The sequence below is a fragment of the Leptonychotes weddellii genome, chromosome 8 (assembly GCF_054177405.1).
Source record: "Leptonychotes weddellii isolate Sample4059 chromosome 8, ASM5417740v2, whole genome shotgun sequence".
NCBI lineage: Eukaryota > Metazoa > Chordata > Mammalia > Carnivora > Phocidae > Leptonychotes > Leptonychotes weddellii.
Window position 1 is genome coordinate 43025450 of NC_138376.1, and position 20760 is coordinate 43046209.

The 20760-nt window shown below is 33.9% G+C and overlaps 1 protein-coding gene across 7 annotated transcripts in view; it reads right to left on the reverse strand.

Annotated features, from left to right (window-relative positions):
• COL21A1 (collagen type XXI alpha 1 chain) overlaps nucleotides 1-20760 on the reverse strand; it is a 217989-nt gene that overhangs the window by 12845 nt on the left and 184384 nt on the right. For all 7 annotated transcript variants that reach the window (XM_081828461.1, XM_081828455.1, XM_081828454.1 and 4 more), the window contains 5 exons: nucleotides 9467-9511; nucleotides 7408-7461; nucleotides 5560-5613; nucleotides 2612-2665; nucleotides 923-994 (listed from right to left, as the gene is read on the reverse strand). In XM_081828461.1, coding sequence (XP_081684587.1) covers nucleotides 923-994; nucleotides 2612-2665; nucleotides 5560-5613; nucleotides 7408-7461; nucleotides 9467-9511 — 279 coding nt within the window. The remainder of the gene's footprint in view (nucleotides 1-922; nucleotides 995-2611; nucleotides 2666-5559; nucleotides 5614-7407; nucleotides 7462-9466; nucleotides 9512-20760) is intronic.

The window sequence follows — 20760 nt, forward strand, 5'->3', positions numbered from 1 at the left end:
ATGCACTAAGTTTCTAACACTTCATTGCTGCTGAGTGTCATCCCTGTCTCTCCTGTGTTACCAGCTGCTTAATGAAAAAAAAAGGTCAAGGATCATACTAGTTATAATAACCTAGGGGCCAAGTATATAACACATGAGAAACAGAAAATTGAAATGGTAGAAAAACTAAAACAGCAAGGGATATATAGATGAAGATGTAAGTTAGTATCCTTTCCAGAATAAAAGCCAGTATATTTACTTTTATCCTGAAATGTATGTATTTGCAGTGGGATTGACTTCTTTGACAAATGGGCAGTTAGTTGTGTCTTAAAACCCCCAAATAATATTTATATAGATATAGCTTCAGCCTTCCTTTACTTGAGGAGAGAGAATGAACCTAAAGTGTTGCTCTCTTCTCTCACCAAATCATTCTACATCAGTATACATGATTTGTATTTTAAACTCCTCAAATTCATTTTAAATGAAATTCTATGTAATACACTCTTTCATAAATAGGAACTTCATGGTCAAACATTCTGGGTGTAATTTTTATCTTTTTACACTTTTGCCCCAGTTTTGGTAACAGTAATGTTCACATTTCGGTAAGAATGCCTGACATGGAATACTTTTCCTACAAAATTCTGATTCATGTGGACTGACAACAAAGCAATCTGAACTTACAGGATATTACTTAAGGATATGTTTCCATTTTCTGAGCTGCATGCCTCATCCAAGGCCTTCATCTAGGAGACCATACCCATGTAGGGACATGAAAGATACCACAGCTATGGACATGGTGTGGATCAGATCATACATATACAAATATAAAAGTCAGCTTATCGTTAAAAGTATAATCAGTCCTACTATGATACTTTCACAAAAGGAAGACTTACATGCTAAAAAGCTGATTAAAAGTTAATTATATCTCCTAAATAATGCATACCTTTTTTCCTTGAATTCCAGGTAAACCCAGGTATCCTGGTTCTCCCGGGAGACCTACTGCTCCTTGTTCTCCCTAGGTAACATAGAAATTACATAAAGATTGCAAACCTACTGCTTATGAAAAACACCACTGTTTTTATCCCTACATATATCTCCAATTTATAATCCATGGTTACAAAATTAGTTGACATTTAGAGTTATTACTGCAGACATAGTAAAGAATGAAAAGATAACTGGAGTCCTGATAACACTTCTTACACTTTTTCCTATCTTTGCTAGTTAAACTATTCTGATAGCAATGTTTTAAAATTTTATAAATATTTGTCATTTTTATTTTATTTCATAGCTTCAACCAGAAAGTAAATAATAAAGTAATGATAATAAACATAGGTATCTTTTGTTTTATTAACTTTCTCTTCTTCCTTGAAACTGCTTATTCTCATATTGCTACTTTAAAGAACCTATTTTATTGTTACAAAACTGGTGAGTAAATAGAACTAAAATTACTGAAAATCTCATTACTGTTTTTACTTTGTTATAGATTTTCTCTCTACCTCTCACAAGCACACAATGAACAATTTAGTTACTAAGATTTGCTCAGTATGCATACTTCATTTTAGAATGTCTTTTACCACAAAATATATTAATACCGTGATGTTCTTCATATGCCGTTATGTTTTTAAAACGTAATTTTAAATACAGAATAGTACTTAACTGTATTGATTTACCATATTTGTTTTAATAAAATGCCAATTATTAAACATTAGTTTTCACCATTTTTATTTTCATAAACAATATTGGGGTGAACATCTTTGTAACTAAATAGTAAACACACTCATGTTTTTTTCTTTGTACGTAAGGAATACTGTTTTTTAGAAGTAAATTCTTGAGCTATTTCCAGTACAGGTAATATTCCACAACTTAATTCCTCTGCTCTCCATCATCCCATGGATAATCCCAAGGGATTATTTCCTTTATGAAATAAAGATTGCTTAAAAGTCTTACATGAGGAAATTTTCTGAAAGTTATAGTGATGATGTGTCAATGACATTTAGGTCATATCTGTAAGATATAGGATGGAATCCTGAACTTGCTTCATGGTTTTTTGGTTTGCGTTTTACCATTAATTTCAAACTCTATCACATCAACTAAAGCTTACTCTCTTTTGTGGAAAGAGCTTTGTCCTCTTTACTTATTATGCCTATTCCTGAACTGTTGAATATTACTGTAGATTGTTAAAGGCTTGAAGAGATTTGAAAATCCTATTGAAATAAACATCAACCACTTGGTTTGGAGGAAACTGGTATAAAGGGCTCTGAGACCCCACACTAAATCCCTTCAATCAGCATACAAAAAAATAGCACCACTTGTGAGAGCTACACACACTTTCCTTCAGTTACAGAAGACAGTGATATTCTCTGGACCAAAGAGGAGGTTCATATTAGCATATGGCTTTTACCATTTCTAGCAAAATCAAGCCAAAGGGCAGTTTATGTCTGTTAACCCAAACTATGATAAAGTGTCCAAAAGACAAATGAAATCTCACATTGGCCATTTTCCTTCATGTTTGTTAATTTTGTAATATAGATAATCCTTCATTTCATATAACTTTTCTTAAGGGATACATCAAATAATGAAGGGGACTTACAATTCTTTGAATATATTTCCAAATGCCTCAAATGATAATTACCTTTAGTCCAGAAGCCCCAGGCATCCCTTTAAGTCCAGGTTCACCTTTATTTCCCTGTCAATGCATCAAACCATTTGAATTTTAAAAAATATAGTCACAATATATCTGATATAAACACTTAAGAGAATACATTTAAAATAATTTTTACATTTTCAACTCTCCAACTGTTTGAAACATAGACTCTGTATGTTAAGCCTACTTATTAAGAAAAACTCTTTTGGGCAAGGAATGAGTCCCCATATTTATAAAGCTTTCTAAAAGCATGTTTTAAAGCTAGCAGCTACAAGTAAGGGACAAGTTACGAAACCTCAGGAACCAGTGCTAATTAGCTGGGTCTCCATACTCCACAGACCAGAGCCATGTATTTTAACAACGTCCTATACACTGAGAATCTTCATCTTTGCCCTGTTTCATTTTCTCAGCACGACTCACCTTCAGCATGCAACTGACGGAAAGAAAATTAGCTTCAAATGTACAGTGGCTTTCTTTTTTTGAAAAAATATGAATCAGAAAATGTTTACTTAGTGTTCTTTTTCAGGATTCGAGTGCAGTCCTTTCTAATAGAAGCTGGGAGGGCAACACCAACTTGACAGGGCAAAGAATATAAAAATATAAAAGGGGTTGGTTATATATAGAGAGAACACATCTGCTGGCTAATAAGGGGAGACTGTCAAAGATAGTGTTCGTTTTCAAATATACTTTGATACCTAAAATCCCAATCTAGTCTATGTCTGGCAAAAGCAAGAGCCAAACTGGGTGTACTAATAAGTAAAGGTAATCAACTTCATTTTCAGCTTTTGAAAAGTTTTCTAGGTTGCTCATGTTGAAACATATGAACACAATATTTGGACTTAAAGCATTCAGCACGTAACAGCATTATTAAGCCATTGAACAATGGTTCCATAAAATTTCTACTTTTACAAGTGATTAAGCAGAAATTCACAGAGGTGACAAGACTTGCTGCAAGTTACAGTTACAGGACTTGATTATGTTAACATATCTTAATGTCATTTAGATAACAATTTTTAAAACTAGAATATAGTATGGCTTAATGGCTTTTTTAAAAAAAAAAAGGTATTATAAACCAAGTTAGATGTTTTCTAAAGATTCACCATGGAGTTTCAGCCTTGTCCTTGCCCTATTTAATACAACTTTTTTGTCCCACCCTAAAATTCATACCAATTGATATTGAAGGCAGAGTTGACAAACTTACTAGTTGACAAAACAGGCAGAGATAAACTAACATGGAGGTAAGTAAACTATGGCCCATGGGCTAAATCCAGCCCAATGCATGGTTTTGTAAATCGAGTTTTGCCAGAACACAGGCACATCCCACACAGTTAGTCCATGGCTGCTTTTGCAATATAATAGCAGAGTTGAGAAGTTGCAACAGAAGCTATATGGCTCTCAGACTAAAATATTTACTATCTGGCCTTTTGCAGAACACCTGAGCTAATATACTACATGAAAAAGTGTTGAAGTGTCTCACTGAAAAGATTACATTCAAGAGGTATAATTTTAACACTTTGAATCTATTTTTAACAAAATAATTGCACAAATACAAGATGAGAGAAAACAAACTTTACAGTAATTCATGTAAAAATAAGCAAACTGATCCTGGAAACAGCCATATCAGCTTTCCCAGCCATATCAGCAGAATCTACTCAAGTGGTGGATGCCATACAGTATTGTTCTAAAACTTTTTATGAAAATTCCAGCAGATTTAATGACCCCTAGCTCAGTGTGAGCTAACAATGTGAAGTGGTTGATAAAAACAAGCTGATGAAATCTTAGGCTGAATTCATAAGAATTAGAGCATCCAGAACACCATGGGGGAGTCCACTGTACCCCAATTACAACTACTATGTATCTTCTTAACTCTGTATCTTCTTAGAAAATGACTTTGAGATATTGTGCAGGATCTCCACTTGGTAAGGGTTTTATACCAATTCTGTGCATACTTACTACTGCTAGGACACACAATACTCCAAGGATTCACAAGGATCCACCACTGGTGAAAAGGCAGCTACTTTTCCCTCATCACTGGGCTCCCATGATGTTTTATCCTATTTCTTTCTCTAAGTAGTTTTGAAATTAAAAGTAGAATAGATTAGGTCATCTACTCATCTACTCGTTTTGTATCCCAGGGTCTATTCCCATGGGATGACGTCTAGTTAAAGGTTTAATTCTTCCAAAAGAGCAATTCCATCATTTCCTTTTGTAAGGTTGTCCTACATTCTACCATTAAATAGTTGAGAATGGTTTGAGTCTAGCCAGAACATACTTGATTTGAGCCTCTAATAAACTAAGAAAAAAAAAAAAAAATAGCTGTCTTAGCACAGGATTCCATATACCTAGAAAATGGTCCAACCATGGTATTCAGAGTTTCAGTTCTATCTTGAGAATAACCTAACCTGACATCCTAAACATATTTGTCAGGCTTGCCTGACATTTTTTAAAAATGAAAGTAAAGATAATATACTATCTTACCCACAGTTCTGAAGGAGAGAATGCCTAATAAAACCCATGACAAGGCATTTTACAATAAAAATTCCATATACATTCTACCAAATAAAAATATCAAGATGATGACTCAGGAACTGGTAAAAAGTTGTCCTCAATCCTAACTACTAACCCTCTCCATTTGGTGGGGTTTGGCACCAAACTCCATACAACTCTACACAGTCCTCAGTGCCCCTGGGATGATGAGAGAGGAGGGGCTCAAGTAGTGAGAGATTCCGGACATTTTCCTGCTTAAACCAGACCTGCTTTACATCAGGCTGTTTTTATATGCTTAGTTTTTGTTCTAAGATTTCATTCTTACAAATGACTGTTCATAGAATTAAAACCACATTTAAATAAAATCAGTATAGTTAAAAGTTTTCCTGAGTACATAAATGATCATTTTCCATAAAGTTTTCTATCTTATTTAGTTTCATTTTGTTTACCTTAGATCCTGGTGTTCCAGGCTGACCGGGCAAGCCATCATGTCCCATCAAACCCTACATTTTTAAGTGGAAGTTTCAAGAGTAATTTAGAAAAAAATATTAGAAAAATATTAAATCAATTTCCAAGGTACACATTCTCAAAATAATCTGCTAAAAAATAATACAATATGGGGAAAAGTTTCCCACATACATCCAAATAAAGGATAATAAAAAATCTATGCAAGATAGCATGAAGGCCAGCAAAGCCCTCCTAACGTGGTTGCTCAAATAACCTACAAATAGCAAAAATTCCTGGAAAGCTAGTAAAAGAAAAATGTAAACAAAAGTTGATTTTTTTTTTTCCCTATATTCTCACTTTCTTCCTTTTGTCAAGATGGCTAAATTAGGTTTCTTCAGAGATGTCATCCTGGTCAACTTTACATTCAATTTCTGTTTCTTAAACAATATTTTGAAAGAGTTACCATCTAATAAATTCTCTGAATCTAACAATCTCTCTTCAAGTTACAAAATGATCATATTTTTAACCATATAATTCAAAATATGACAATAATTACTCTAGCAACAAGGAACTAATTTAATTTAGATTCTACTTTAAATACCACTACATACATTAAAGCATTTGCTTTCTCTTAAACATAGCAAAGGAAACGTGATGAGCAAAAAATATGCAATTAGTATCATCAGAAAACATAATCTCAATAGTATCATATTAAAATACCATGTCATCACTACTACGCTTTGCTATCAATTTAGGATATTACTGCAACTATAAAATATAAAACATACTGGCTCATCGCATTGTGTATAAAATATTAGGTATGTTACATATACATATTCTCAAAGTTCAGTGAAGTTCTAGCCAATACCTTCAGTTTCGGGAAGCTAACTCAGATACTGGTAAATCACCAAGTTTCTTTTTTTTTTTTTTTTAAGATTTTAATTTATTTGACAGAGAGAGACACAGTGAGGGAGGGAACACAAGCAGGGGGAGTAGGAGAGGGAGAAGCAGGCGTCCCGCAGAGCTGGGAGCCCGATGCGGGGCTCAATCCCAAGATCCCAGGATCATGACCTGAGCCAAAGGCAGTCGCCTAACTGACTGAGCCACCCAGGCGCCCCACCAAGTTTATGCTTTCAATGAACAAATGACATGGTAGTGAAGGTGGAGGTTGAATATTCCATTTTAAAGGGAACAGTCTTCTTTTAAACCTCCCCAAAAGTCAAATTCATATCTAATGCACAATATTTTTCTTATTTACTCTTATGTGCAAAATTCACCAACTCTTTCACCAAGCAATGGATAAAATATCTGTGTTAACTTACATAAAGTCATAAACTGTTAAACATGAGAGATACCCATTTAACTTAAAGAAAAAGCTATTATAGGTAATTTGAATCACAGATTAAAATCAACATCACTTCTAGCAATTTTTATGCAATCTTGCACACATACAATAGGATTTTCATAACTTCTAATATCAAACTCATATGTCCCTTCCAGTCTCAAAACTCCCAAAATTATTTGTTCACTAATTAAGGATCTTCCTATACTACCTCTTCTGAACATATTCTTCCTCATTAGTGTAATAAATGTGTAATTTTTTAAAAAAATGAAAAAAGAACATTTAAAGTTTTAGACTTTTTATGGTACTTAGTTTTTTTAATGAATAGATAGAATATTTGTTTTCTGGTTTCTGGAAAAATGGACATAATCTTTTTCATACAAATGGATTTGTGGACTCCCAAAATCTCACTGTTGGATCCTCCCCAGTTTTATAAACTCCAAAATAAGAACTCCTGGTACACAGAAAATGTATTTCAAACACCCTGATAATAATGACATTAACATACAGGAATCCCTGGAGCTCCTTTTTTTCCTAGTGGTCCTGGAGGCCCAATGTCTCCCTAAAAATCAAATACAGATTAAATTTAAAATTTTGAATTATCAATCCATTTCCAGGAATTTCCCACCAAAGCATTATGAAATGAAAATTCAATACCAATCAGCCCAGTCTGCCTCCCCTTTCTCTACTGTAAAACAGAAGCAACATAGGATGGAAAAATCAGGAACATAACACCTTAAAGATTTGGGCCTAAGGTCTGTGAAATCACTAAGTCATATATTTTTATGAGAAAATCAGGAGAGATACTGTCATTGTTTCAAACAAAGACCTGGAAGTTCACACAGAGTTGGTGAGGTAAGACAATGGGGGGGGGGGGAATTATCATGTGAAAAATTTTCTTTCTTATCATAGATGAAGAAACATGATAGTAAACATAAATTAAGAAAATACAGGATATAGAATAGCATTTCTACTTCAATTTCTTGGACTGTGGCTAACTAGGTACTCCAAGGGCGTCTTTGAACCCTGAACAACAAGAACAAAAACCTGGAAAGAACATCCTCTGGGAGATAGTGCTGGTCTTATAAGAAGTTGGAGAGGTCTTCAAAGATCCCGCATTTTAATAAAATATACGCTGCGTTAACACTATGATTATGAGGATTTAGATCTATGCAGAAATCTTGCCAGAGATAGAGATGCAGGAGCCAACAAGGCTGGAGGTGTCCAGTGCATGAGAAACTGAATGGTGGGCTAGCCATGAGGGGAGGGTGGGAATCTTTAATACCTGGGACGACCCAGGACTCTTACAGGGGCTGATGTGATATCCATGGCTACCAGCAGGAGGCAGCTCTCCATGCCCCAATTAGGCTGACAGAACTCACAACAATTAACATGAAGCAATGAGCTCATTTTCATCAAGAAAGAAAGAGGCAGCAAGCCATAAGACTGAGAGTTAACAGAAATAACAAATTGCAGATACTGGAATTGTTAGAAACAGATTTTAGAATATATGAGATCTTTACAAATTAAAGAATGGAATCATGAAAGATTAGGACCATAAATGGAACAAGAGGCTGTCAAGAATAAAAAGATGTTATTGAAAAGTTGAACTTTCAGAAATGAAAAGTATGATTGTCTTGTTTTAAATCTATTGATGGTTTAAACAGCAGAGTAGACACAGTAAAGGAAGAATAAGTACAGTAGGAAATATATCCAAAAAATTTAACCAGAATGCTAGAATCAAGGATATGAAAATAAGAAGCTCTTCAGAAGCATGGAGGACAAAATGAGAAGAAATAAAATTCATCTAACTGTAATTCCAGAAGGAAGGAACAAAGATTGGAAGAGATGTAATTTGGAAATAACAGGTGATGTCTTCCAGAGTTAGTGGAAATAATTCCACAGAGCCAGGAAGAAAACTGAATTCTCCCCAGGGCGAATAAAGAGAAATGCATATCTAGATACACTGTAATGAGTTTTAGAACATGAAAGACAAATAAAATACCTTAAAAGAATCCCAAAGAAAGGGACTGATCAGTTACAAAAGAACAGTAATTAGAATGAGAGCAGATGTTTCATAGTTAATAAGGGAATCCTGCAGACAATAGAAGAAAATCCTCAACATGTTTCAGTGAAATAATCATCAACCTTGAGTCATATGTCCTACAAAATGATCCCTCAAAACCAAAAGTAAAATAAAGATATTTAAAATTAGATAAAATCTAAAAGGTTATTACCAAGATATCTGTACTAAAAGAACTGCTAAAGATATAGTTCAGGAAGTAGTAAAATTATACCAAAAGGATGGTCAAAGAGCACAAGATAGAAAAGTAACCAAGTAAAATAGAAAGCACATGTATAAACCCAAATTAATATTATCTGTATAAAACAACAAAACAAAAACTAATTATAAAGACAAAATAATAGTTTCTGAAATTATATCATATTTGAACAATTAACTGTTGCCATGAAGGTGGTAAGAATGTATTCTATGTGAAGATATTACCACTTTGCCCTTCTAATAAACAGATCCAGCCCCAAATCTTTCAAGTTTCATTAATACTCACTTTTTGTCCCATTAATCCTTGGTTTCCAGGAAATCCTGGCATTCCCTAAAAAGTAATAAAGTAGTATTTCAATTTTAAAAAGTATAGACTTTATCACTAAAGATGAATTCAAGTCCTGATTGGATTTTTAACTTGTAAATAATGCATAATTTCAAACTTACATCATCCACTTACAGTATAACACTGCTACTGACAATAATCCAATTTGGAATGGAGAAAATTTATGGGATTCAATATTATATGAACATCTACTGATAAAGTTTTAAATAAAGGCTTTCAAAAAGAAACACTTATGAGAATATTAACCTTGGTTCTTCTTTCAGACCAACATAAGTGATAAAAATAAGGATACTTCACTTGAATATATTCCTATACTATTTAAAATGAATAATGCAAGAAAAACTGTCAAGTCATAGGAGTTCAGATTCAGTACAACAAAGACCCCCACCACCTCACAACCATAATTAAAAACTAGTAAGACTAATATCCTCCAAACTGAGCCATGAAACACCCAGGAACTTTAATTCCTTCTATAAAATACAACAATCTTTCTCCTAATGATTCCCTTGTTCATAAAACTATGAAAAATATGCAGGGCACAGCTTGAGGACAGAAAGAAATATAGAGAACTCTTTCACATGGCTCCACCTAGATGTAGAAGTTCTTCAGCAAAATTCAGAGAATATTGATGTTCATTGTACCAACTTGAGAATAACATTAGCATATTCATTAATGGGCAAGCAGTTCTATTGACAGTCATTCAATGCATTTACCAAAATAATCTTTTACCAGCCAAAGCAAACAGTGATGGCACTAACCAATTTCCATTTTTTATTCATTTTTCTTAGTTCCTTTCTGAAGGACACTTCAGTTAAAATAAGTAACACTGGAAATAAGTAACTAGACAGATGGCCAAAAAGGAATTTGAAAGACAAGGAAATTGGGACCCATCAGTATTTCTTTGAAAGCCCTCTGCATTATCAGGGCTCTCAAAGAAGAGCAGTACTCCTCAGTAAATCAAGGCACGTGGTAGAGAGGCCACTGTCGATGAGATCAAGTTATCTTCTATTACAGGGAGAGTAAACCATTATTTTGATTTTCACATCTTGACTTTATTAACACAATATTGGTCAATGTGTTAGCCACAATTATAATGCAAGACACATGCATATAGTTCTGGTTTTAAAAATCTGAATTTGAATCATAAATTGGAATTCATGTTGATTTTATTTGGCTCCATTCATTGTGTCACGGCACTACACCCTTTGCAAAGAACAAAAGTTGTATGTGAGCAAGGACTATCAACAAAGGGCTTGTAGTCTAGTTGAAAACACAAACTTTTACAAACATACGAATTAGAAAATAATATAAAACCATATAAATTTTAAAGTAACATTATAAAACATGAGCATAAAAATAAGGAAAATTAAATAACTGAGTTTTTGTAGAAAGAACACAGAATGATATGAATTGTATCCTTCCAAGGCAGAAAATGCGTATTCTCAATGCAATCAATTAAGATCAATATTGTTCCAAATAAAGGCCTCCATTTCGATAGAACATAAGTTGGCATGACACCATCTGTAATCAATTCCCATTCAAATATACATATACACACACTCACTATAGGTTTAGATTAAGTCCTGAATCGAAATAAAACCTGTCTGTAAAATCTTATCAGATATAAGACAGCCATATATTGTTCTATGCTGAAACTGGTGCAGCTGCGGCCATGCAGTCCTTTGGCCCCAAGAATCTCTAATGGGGTCATACAATTACCCATGATACTATAAGACCTGAGAAGCTGAATTTCTTGCTGCACGCTGTCCTTTACTACTTAGAATTTCATCACTATTCAAGTCTCTATGCCCTCACACAATCTATGATATTAGTACAGATCAGTTACAGATACCCTGCCTCTACTCCTGTTTCGGAAGCCAATTCCAGTGCCAGAAAGGCCACATCCTCACTGTGGGGGCAAATGGAGTTATGCTCAGGCACCCTGACCTCCACCTCCCAGGAGCCCTTGAGAGCCCCCCCAATTCACACCCTGGATCTGATTTGACACCCTATTACCTAAATAATTATAATACTGAGCTTGGTCTCTATTAGGACATAGCCCCAAATCTTATGTTATTTCAGCATATCAGATATTGAGAGTATTTGGGGGAGATTCCAGATTTGAAAAAAAAAAAAAAAAGGTTCCTTTTCCTATTGTCTTAACAAGTTAGTAAAACATTAAAATATAATTCAGAGATATGCAGTCATATATTCTATGTCTAATTATGCCAAGAACTATTGCTTATTTTATAAATATCAACCACAAATATACAAAACTATAGAATATTTAAAAAGAAGATATAAAACTGATTTATAAAAGCAATTCTTGGCAAAACTAATATGATACCATGGGTATGCATGGAATAAAAGGCTGTTGAGAGAGAAGTTAACCAGAACTGAAATCATTCAGAGCTATATTAGTTAATAAAATTCTCCTAGATTTTATTTTCCTGGGCTCCCATTTATTGAAATTCACTAAATTTTGCCAATTTTACACTAGCAGAAGTATTATTCAAAACCAACTGAAATTTACCAGCTTGTCGATCCAAAGTATTTAGTGACAATTACTTCATACAGCAAATGTTTTCCAAGCAAACTATTTTATATTTTACTTTCGGCCTATGTGGTTCTGGATTCAGGCAACTGTGAGAATGTATAAATAAAGACAGAAACAAGCATTTTATTTGGTAAGAGGAAAGCGGTGTATTTCCCCACTTCTGTGATTTCAGTCTGGGTTTGAGAAAGAGCAGAAAGTCAACTGGAAAATCCTGCATAATGTTGTGGTGAAAAAAGTGTTGACATAAAAAATGTTCTAGAATCTTCTCTGTAACCATTAAACCATTGACGTGTAACAAAAAGTCATTAAGAATAGAAATACATAATTTAGAATAAAGGGTTTGGCCCCTATTTCCTAAAGACCACTTTGTAATGAAGGAAATATGTCCATGACACATTACTTACAAAAGACAAAAGTATCACTTGATACTTTCTCAGGTCCAATGAATTCAGTTACCATACCCCTGAAATCAGAGCATCTTGGATCCAATCTGCTTGTAAGTAATACAATATTTTCAATGTACTAAAAACAAATCTAACCCGTTAATGATATTTTTGTATCAAAATTTTCAATCTTTCTGCACAGTGGTAGAGATATTTAATATACAGTTATCAAAATATCAGAAGCATGTTTTTTATTGTATCAAGAAGTGATTTGTTTGTTCCTAAAGATTCATGAACTCTTATTAGCTTATTAGCTAATTAAATAGCTACAAAATTACAACTACAAATTAGTTATTAACTATAAAAATTACAACAATTATTACAATGATTATTAATAAAAAGCCCAGGGGAAGCAGTTACAGGTTTAGACCCTGAAGTGAGCCAGCCCATTATCCAGTGGCTGAGGGACTCCAGAAGTATCCCCATTTTATACAGGGCAAAATAACAGAATCTACCTCATAAAGTTGGTACATTATATCAATTAACTCTCACAAGCTTAGCTCAGTGTTGGCACTCTAATGAAAAAATTTTCATGACTGTCTTTTCACAGCTCCTCCCTGACCTTTGAAAGTTGTGAAATAGATGAAGTCAATTCTCCCCCATGTCTCAAAATTTGTCCTCCTTCTTCCTTTTAAGGATGTCTGTTTTTTCTTGTGGGGGAGGGGTCTTCCTACCTTGCCTTTCTCTACCCTTGTTTCCAAAATTTCCCATTGTACCCAAGAGGACTCCAGCAGTCTAAGGCTTCCCACTAGGGGGGTGCCGAGTTGGCAGTGCCCGTCACCCACTACCTTTGTCTTTTCATGTTTGGCTAACTTTGACTACAATGGCTTTTGTGCTTTTTAAACATTCACATGTATTTCATCACAATTCTTTCAGGAAAATATAACGAAAATTTCAAATGTATTTTCAGTTGAACCGCACAATGTCTTTCAATCCTTTTTTTAAAATTCCACAAAACTGACAGACCATTATGAATGATGTACAAAAGATTACTCTGTGGTAAGAGAATGCTGAAGAGAAGTAACTCACAACCATAGCTGCCAAACCTAAAACAAACCAATACATAAGTACTTGTAATAAACCCATAATAAGGAAATCACCAGCTTTACTATTCCCTTTAATACTTCAACACAGTTTTACTACTCCCTTTTTTTTTTTTTTTTAAGATTTTATTTATTTATTTGAGACAGAGAGAATGAGAGAGACAGAGAGCACATGAGAGGGGGGAGGGTCAGAGGGAGAAGCAGGCTCCCTGCCGAGCAGGGAGCCCAACGCGGGACTCGATCCAGGGACTCCAGGATCATGACCTGAGCCGAAGGCAGTCACTTAACCAACTGAGCCACCCAGGCGCCCTCTCCCTCTAATCTTTAAGGGGAAAAAAAAAAAGAATCTGAGTAACACTGGATGAATTTCTTCTTCCCTAGCCTATGGATCAGGACGCCACATGGGAATGGACCCAAAGTACCCAAAGGTAAGTAATTTCAATAGAAAATGCTTTGGTAAGTATTTCTGGGTTACTTATGTTTACACACAACAGAAAATGTCACCAGTTTGACATAATAAGTTACAGAAAGAGACCAGAGCTGGCATCAGAAGGAAAAGCTATCTGGGAGCCCTTACAAAGTTGCTTCATGTTACTGGCATTTCCCTTCAGCATCTAAAAGCATTTTTTAAAGGCCAAAAAGATATTCTAAACAATTTTACTGTTGTCAAAGTATCATTTTTCAGGACAAAAAAAAAGACAAATGTTTAGCAAATTAAAATAACATACCTGAAAACCCAGAAGAGGATGGGGAGGACAGGATTTAGAGACCCACGGACGGTCTCTGCACTCCCACCACATCATGGGAAAGTCACGGACTCACTCTGAACCCAGAACTCCAGAAAATAACCTGTCCCTTTATATTAGCAAGTAAGATCATGCACATGAAATATATTAGGGAGTTAAAAAGAACATATACATATAGACACATGTAATGCTAAAAACCAACTCCATTTGAAAGAAGTTCCAAAATGATATTGGAGCTACTCTAAAATGAGTTCTGATCCTCTGAGAACCTAAAAAATGCAGTCCATTTTGGTACATGGAATGTCACTGTATAATGCAAAACAAATTGTGATGAATTTCTCATAAAGGAGAAAAATGAAAATGAATTTTCCAAAGACCTTTAAAGTCAACTCAGTTGCTGAGTAGATTTTATATACCACTTTCTAGAGAAATCTGAATTACTTTTTTAAAGAAGTTCATATATGATCGAAGTCACCAAATGAAAAATTTTTAGAACACCAAATCAAAGGTGAAACTAGTTTAATGAAGAACACAAATGAATTTTTAACCTTAATAGTTACAATTCATATAGTAAAAACTAAATAACAGATTATTTGAAAATTATATCTAATTATGTCTACGTGTCTTTTATTTAAAACCTGTTTTTAAAACATGTATAGAGTTACATATTTATTGTGCAACTCAGCCCACTGTGAATTTTGCTGTTTATATATGTATATCCCCATTTTCCTATTGAAAAATGAGATGATACACTAATAAGCATTCACTAAAAGAAAAAAACTTGAAGGAAAACTATGTAAGTTTTCTATTGACCCATGACAAATCACACATATTTAGTGGCTTAAAACAACACAAATATATTCTCTTAGTGTTCTGTAGGTCAGAAGTAATGCATGGGTCTCACTAGGCTAAATTCAAGGAGTTGGCAAGGTTGCACTCCTTTCTGGAATCTCCAGGGAAGAAATCATTTCCTATTCATTCAGGTTACTGGCAGTTGGGGAACAAAATAAAACAAAAACAAAACAAAAAAAACCAAGGTCTCCTATTTTCTTGCTGGGGGCCATTCCCAGCTTCTGGGGGCTACCACATTCCTTGGATCAGGCCCCTTCCCCCAACTTCAGCAGCAAGTAGCTGGTCAGGTCCTTCTGGTGTTGAATCTTTTTGACCTGTTTCTCATCCATCTTTTCTCCTTCTAATTATGTGTGATTACATTAAGCCCACCCAGGTAATCTAGGATAATATCCCCATCTCAAGGTCAATAATCTTAACCATACTTCAAAGTCCCTTTACATTGTGAGGTAAATAATGTTCTGGGAACTAGGATATGGATATCTTACAGGGGGAGGAGGGGAGTCATTATTTTGCCTACCACAGAAATATTACTTAACATGCAAGGACCAGATAGTTTCTATGTTATTTAAATTCCCCCAGGGCATTAAAGATGGAGGTGATTTAAATTCACATTATGAGGCCACCATACCCTAATAACAAATCCAGTCAAGAATAATATCTAAAAATGAAATCTACAAACTAACCTAATTTGTGTCAACACAAATGCAAATGGCTTTACTATAATGTTAGTAAATCAAATACAGCAGTGCATTAGAAAAGTAGAACATGATTAAGAGAGTTCACTTCAGGGTGCAATGAGTGTTCAATGTTAAGAAATATATCCATATAATATGTTCATCCAAGTTATTAACAGTTTAGAGGAGGAAAAATACAAAACCATCTCAAAAAATACTAAAAATGCATTTTGCAGAATTTATCAGACATTATTAAAAACTCTTACGAATCTAAATCTAGAACTTTGTAAACCTGAATCTGAATCCATTGGAAACCAACTGTAAACATACTTGGTGAAACACTAGACATTTCTGCTTAAAATCAGGAATAAAGCATAAGCTGGATTCTGAAGTAATGATTTCACTTACAGGAAAACATCCTTCCCTCCAAATATTGCATAACACATGGGAATATATGTAACATCAATAGGGGAAGTTAGATGAAATACATCCATGCTATAAATAAAAGGAAATGAGATAGGTGTTATATTCTTTCTTATAACCAGATATGGTAAAATATCTGTAATACTGTGAAGTTAAATAATATTTCAGTGGACATGACTTTTTATTTTGAAAATGTGTATGTGCTCTGTTTATGTATTCATATATTCAAGACTAAGTTTGGAAAGAATCTTATTAAATGAATGATTATTATCTCTAGGGATGGGAACGGGATTTGGGTAAACGAAGGCAGATTTTGAAATTTACAGCACAACTTCTACATGTTTTGCCTATTTAAGAGAAGTTAAATAAAATGTATAATAAGTGAATACATAAGGTAATATAATTAAAATGTACAATAAATAATACATTAAAAAGTTGGCCCATGGAGTTTTATATTTCAAAAATTTCTCAGGAAAAAAAAAAACCTAAGATTTTTCTCCCCGCATTTAAGTCATTCAAGAAACTACTGTTAAATACCTGTCCTTCAAAATAAAAGAAGATATTAAAGGTTGTGGCTATTATTTCATTTAAAAACAACAACCACCACCACCACCTTATGGGGAGCCTGGGTAGCTCAGTTGGTAAAATGTCTGACTCTTGATTTTGGCTCAGGTAATGATCTCAGGGTTGTGAGATGGAGCCCCACACTGGGCTCCCCCACTCAGTGGGGAGTTTGCTTGAGAGTCTGTGTGTCTCTTCCTCTCCTTTCCTCCTCCCCCCATTCGTGCACACTTGCTCTCTCTCTAAAATAAATATTTTTAAAAACCACACAAAAAAACTAAACAACAAGAAAGAAGTATACTGCAACCTCACAGCTGTGACCTCAGAGGGTAACACATCTGCTTAGTTTTCATGTCTTGGTAGGTTATTCTCACAGACAATTTTTCACACATTGCTAAGGATATACTGGTAGATAAGGCGTCAGTCTTCCCATCTAGGGAAGAACAAATACTGTGTTTAAGAAGCAATTTCTTTGATAACAAAGACAGGAATTTGGCATTTGACAAGATTAGCCTTACCATTTCCCCATAACAGAAGTAATAGAAGGTAACTTTTCTAAAATAAAAATGGTAATAGATCAGATCTAAAAATTGATTTAAAAAATACTATATATATGTTCAAAGTAAATTTCTAGGAAAATTAATAACCTAAAAATTTCATTGAAGATGTAACAAACAAATAAATTTAAGTGACCAAATTCCTATCTTTGTGAGGATTTATCAATCTTCCCATAAACAACTTTACTCTTGTTCAGTTGTACGTAGATGCACCTTTGTTTTCCAAAATAGATTTGCTTCTGAAATTTTGTCAAAAAATAATAAAGTATTTTAAATACACCAAAAACACTGAATCTATTTGGAAATATAATTTCAAATTATCATTCATGGCAATATTGAAGTTTATTTAGCCTGAGAAAGATATTAAAGCACATATAGCCTTAAAAAATAATAAGGTAGCTAATAAGATAATTCCATTTTCATTTACCAATGTCACCAAAATTAATTGTTCTCAAGTAGGTAACTTTTATCTTTCTACTACATTCATATTCCTCTATTTTGATCAACCTGTATCATAGCCTTTATATCACTACTTATCAAATTTTATATCAGATACATATAAGGCAGCCATTAAAAATGCAGTTCCCTGGGCTTCAGCCCCTAATTCTGATACATTAGGACTGAGATGGACCAGAAAACTGAATTTTAATAGCCATCTCTCATGATTCTGGTTAAAGCACTCTGGATCAGAGTTGGAGAAACACTGCTCTGTTTACTAGATAGTAAACAGACAGACAAACTCTTGAACATTATTTGCATTTGGGGTGTTAAGCTAGAAAAGTCATCAAGAAGCTTTTTATGAGTATCTACCAATTAAATTTTCATATAATCAATTTTATGTCTCTTCATTCAAAAACAACTATAGATCATTTTCCCACCATTTTTAACCCTTCATCAAAAGTCTTAATACTGTTTTTCATGATTAACTTCACTTTAACGGAATTTAGAGTCTTGACCTACCACAGCCTTTTATATAAACCTTTGTACAATATGTTTATTGAGTAAATTTTCTCTTTCTCCTAACTGCTGAGAAACTATTCTATCTAAAACCACCTGGTAGAATATTGTACATTCTATGACTGCTCAGCAAATATTAGCACCTGACTCCACATCTCAATAAGAATCTGCAACAATCCTAAAGCTCTCTCATGATGGTTTCCCATTTTGTGTGATTAGTCATTCCATTCCTAAAATACATTATTTTAAGTTCTTCATATTTCACCTAAATCCATCAATTAAGTGCACTTTTCATGTAGACATCATAAAACTCCTTTGCCCTTATTTAAATACTCATCAAATCACTCTTTATACTTCACTTGCAAGAAAGAGATCTTCACTGAAAATGCCTGGTCCCTATGTTCTAATAAATTAAAAGTAAGTTATATGCCAATCTTATTTGATCATTTCCAGTGGATTAAATTCATTATGAACTATTAGGGTCATACATGACTTCTAGAACATTCTCAATACTAGTCTACTCATGATTAATACACTCTTTTGTTAAAACATACCTTGGGTTTTTTTTTCCCCTACAACCTCAGAAGTGTGTACCAGAAAGAGTGTCAAAGCCACAAACTTTTGAAGAACCAAAATAAAAACAGCAAAGCAGCTATGACTTAACAAAGTACATCTGTTTCAAACAACAGAACACTTCAGTTCAATATTCAAAATTGCAAAAATCATTTTTATAAACCATCTGAAACTACCGGCAATCTATTATCTATTTATTAGGTAATTTACCTGATTATCAAAAATAAAAATGTGTATTGGTATAAACAAATATTTTCAAGCGCTCTTTCTCAGATACTCCCCATCTGTATTTTAACACACCCTAACATACTGAAAACATAAACGATTTTCTGATGTTCTCAGAGGCATGAAACATTTGTCTAGTGTTCAATGTGGTAACCACACTCAAGCATTTTGAAAATATTGTTTAAAAACATAAAAAAAAGAGCTCATCAGAATGAAATAATCTAGTTACCAAAGTGTGCACTCCAGATCACATAGAAAATATCAGTTTCCACACTTGTGAAAATAGAACAAATTGAAAACATTCTCATTTCATCTGTTAAAACAGCATTTATATGGATCATGAGCCCAGTATTAAATATAACTTGTCTTGAATAACACTGTTAATTCTGTATTTTCATGCTTTGAAAATGGTGAATGTATTTGGACAATTTAAAATGATCATATGATACCTTACAATAAAGATAAAAAGTATACAAAACAACCCCAGCCCCTGTATGAGTAAAGAACATAATTTGAAACTCAAAGTCTTGAAATCTTTGAAATCTAGACTAAATATCCTGTATAGATGGTGATGCAAGTTTCCTCTCACCCATTCTCTTCAAAACTGAGGTGGATGTAACCAATTCCCATGTCAGTGAAAACAGTGAGCCTATGTAAGCAACATGAGATTCTATTTACCCACAGGTTATGTTACCCATTCTGAGAACTAATCATACATCATTTCATAGGTTCAGTTACATTCATTGCTCTTGTCATTTCAGAGTTCAATAAAGTCTTTTTCAAATTATAAGGACATGAATAAATAAGACTGAAATAACTACATTTTAATGCTTATCAATAACTTCACAATGAACATATTTTTTATTTTTTATTTTTTATTTTATTATGTTATGTTAATCACCATACATTACATCATTAGTTTTCGACATAGTGTTCCATGACTCACTGTTTGTGTATAACACCCAGTGCTCCATTCAGTACGTGCCCTCTTTAATATCCATCACCAGGCTAACTCAGAGTTAGCCTGTTTGTTTGTTTGTTTCTCAGAGTCCAGTCTCTCATGGTTCATCTCCCCCTCCAAATTCCCCCCCTTCATTTTTCCCTTCATCTTTTTTTTTTTTAACATATAATGTACTATTTGTTTCAGAGGTACAGCTCTGTGATTCAACAGTCTTATACAATTCACAGTGCTCAATGCTTTGAAACTAGAACTCAATCACAAGAGGAAAGTCAGAAAGAACTCAAATACATGGAGGCTAAAGAGCATCCTACTAAAGAATGAATGGGTCAATCAGGAAATTAAAGAAGAATTAAAAAAATTCATGGAAACCAATGAAAATGAAAACACAACTGTTCAAAATCTTTGGGATGCAGCAAAGGCAGTCTTAAGAGGAAAGTACATAGCAATACAAGCCTTTCTCAAGAAACAAGAAAGGTCTCAAATACACAACCTAACCCTACACCTAAAGGAGCTGGAGAAAGAACAGCAAATAAAGCCTAAACCCAGCAGGAAAAGAGAAATAATAAAGATCAGAGCAGAAATCAATGAAATAGAAACCAAAAGAACAGTAGAACAGATCAATGAACCTAGGAGCTGGTTCTTTGAAAGAATTAATAAGACTG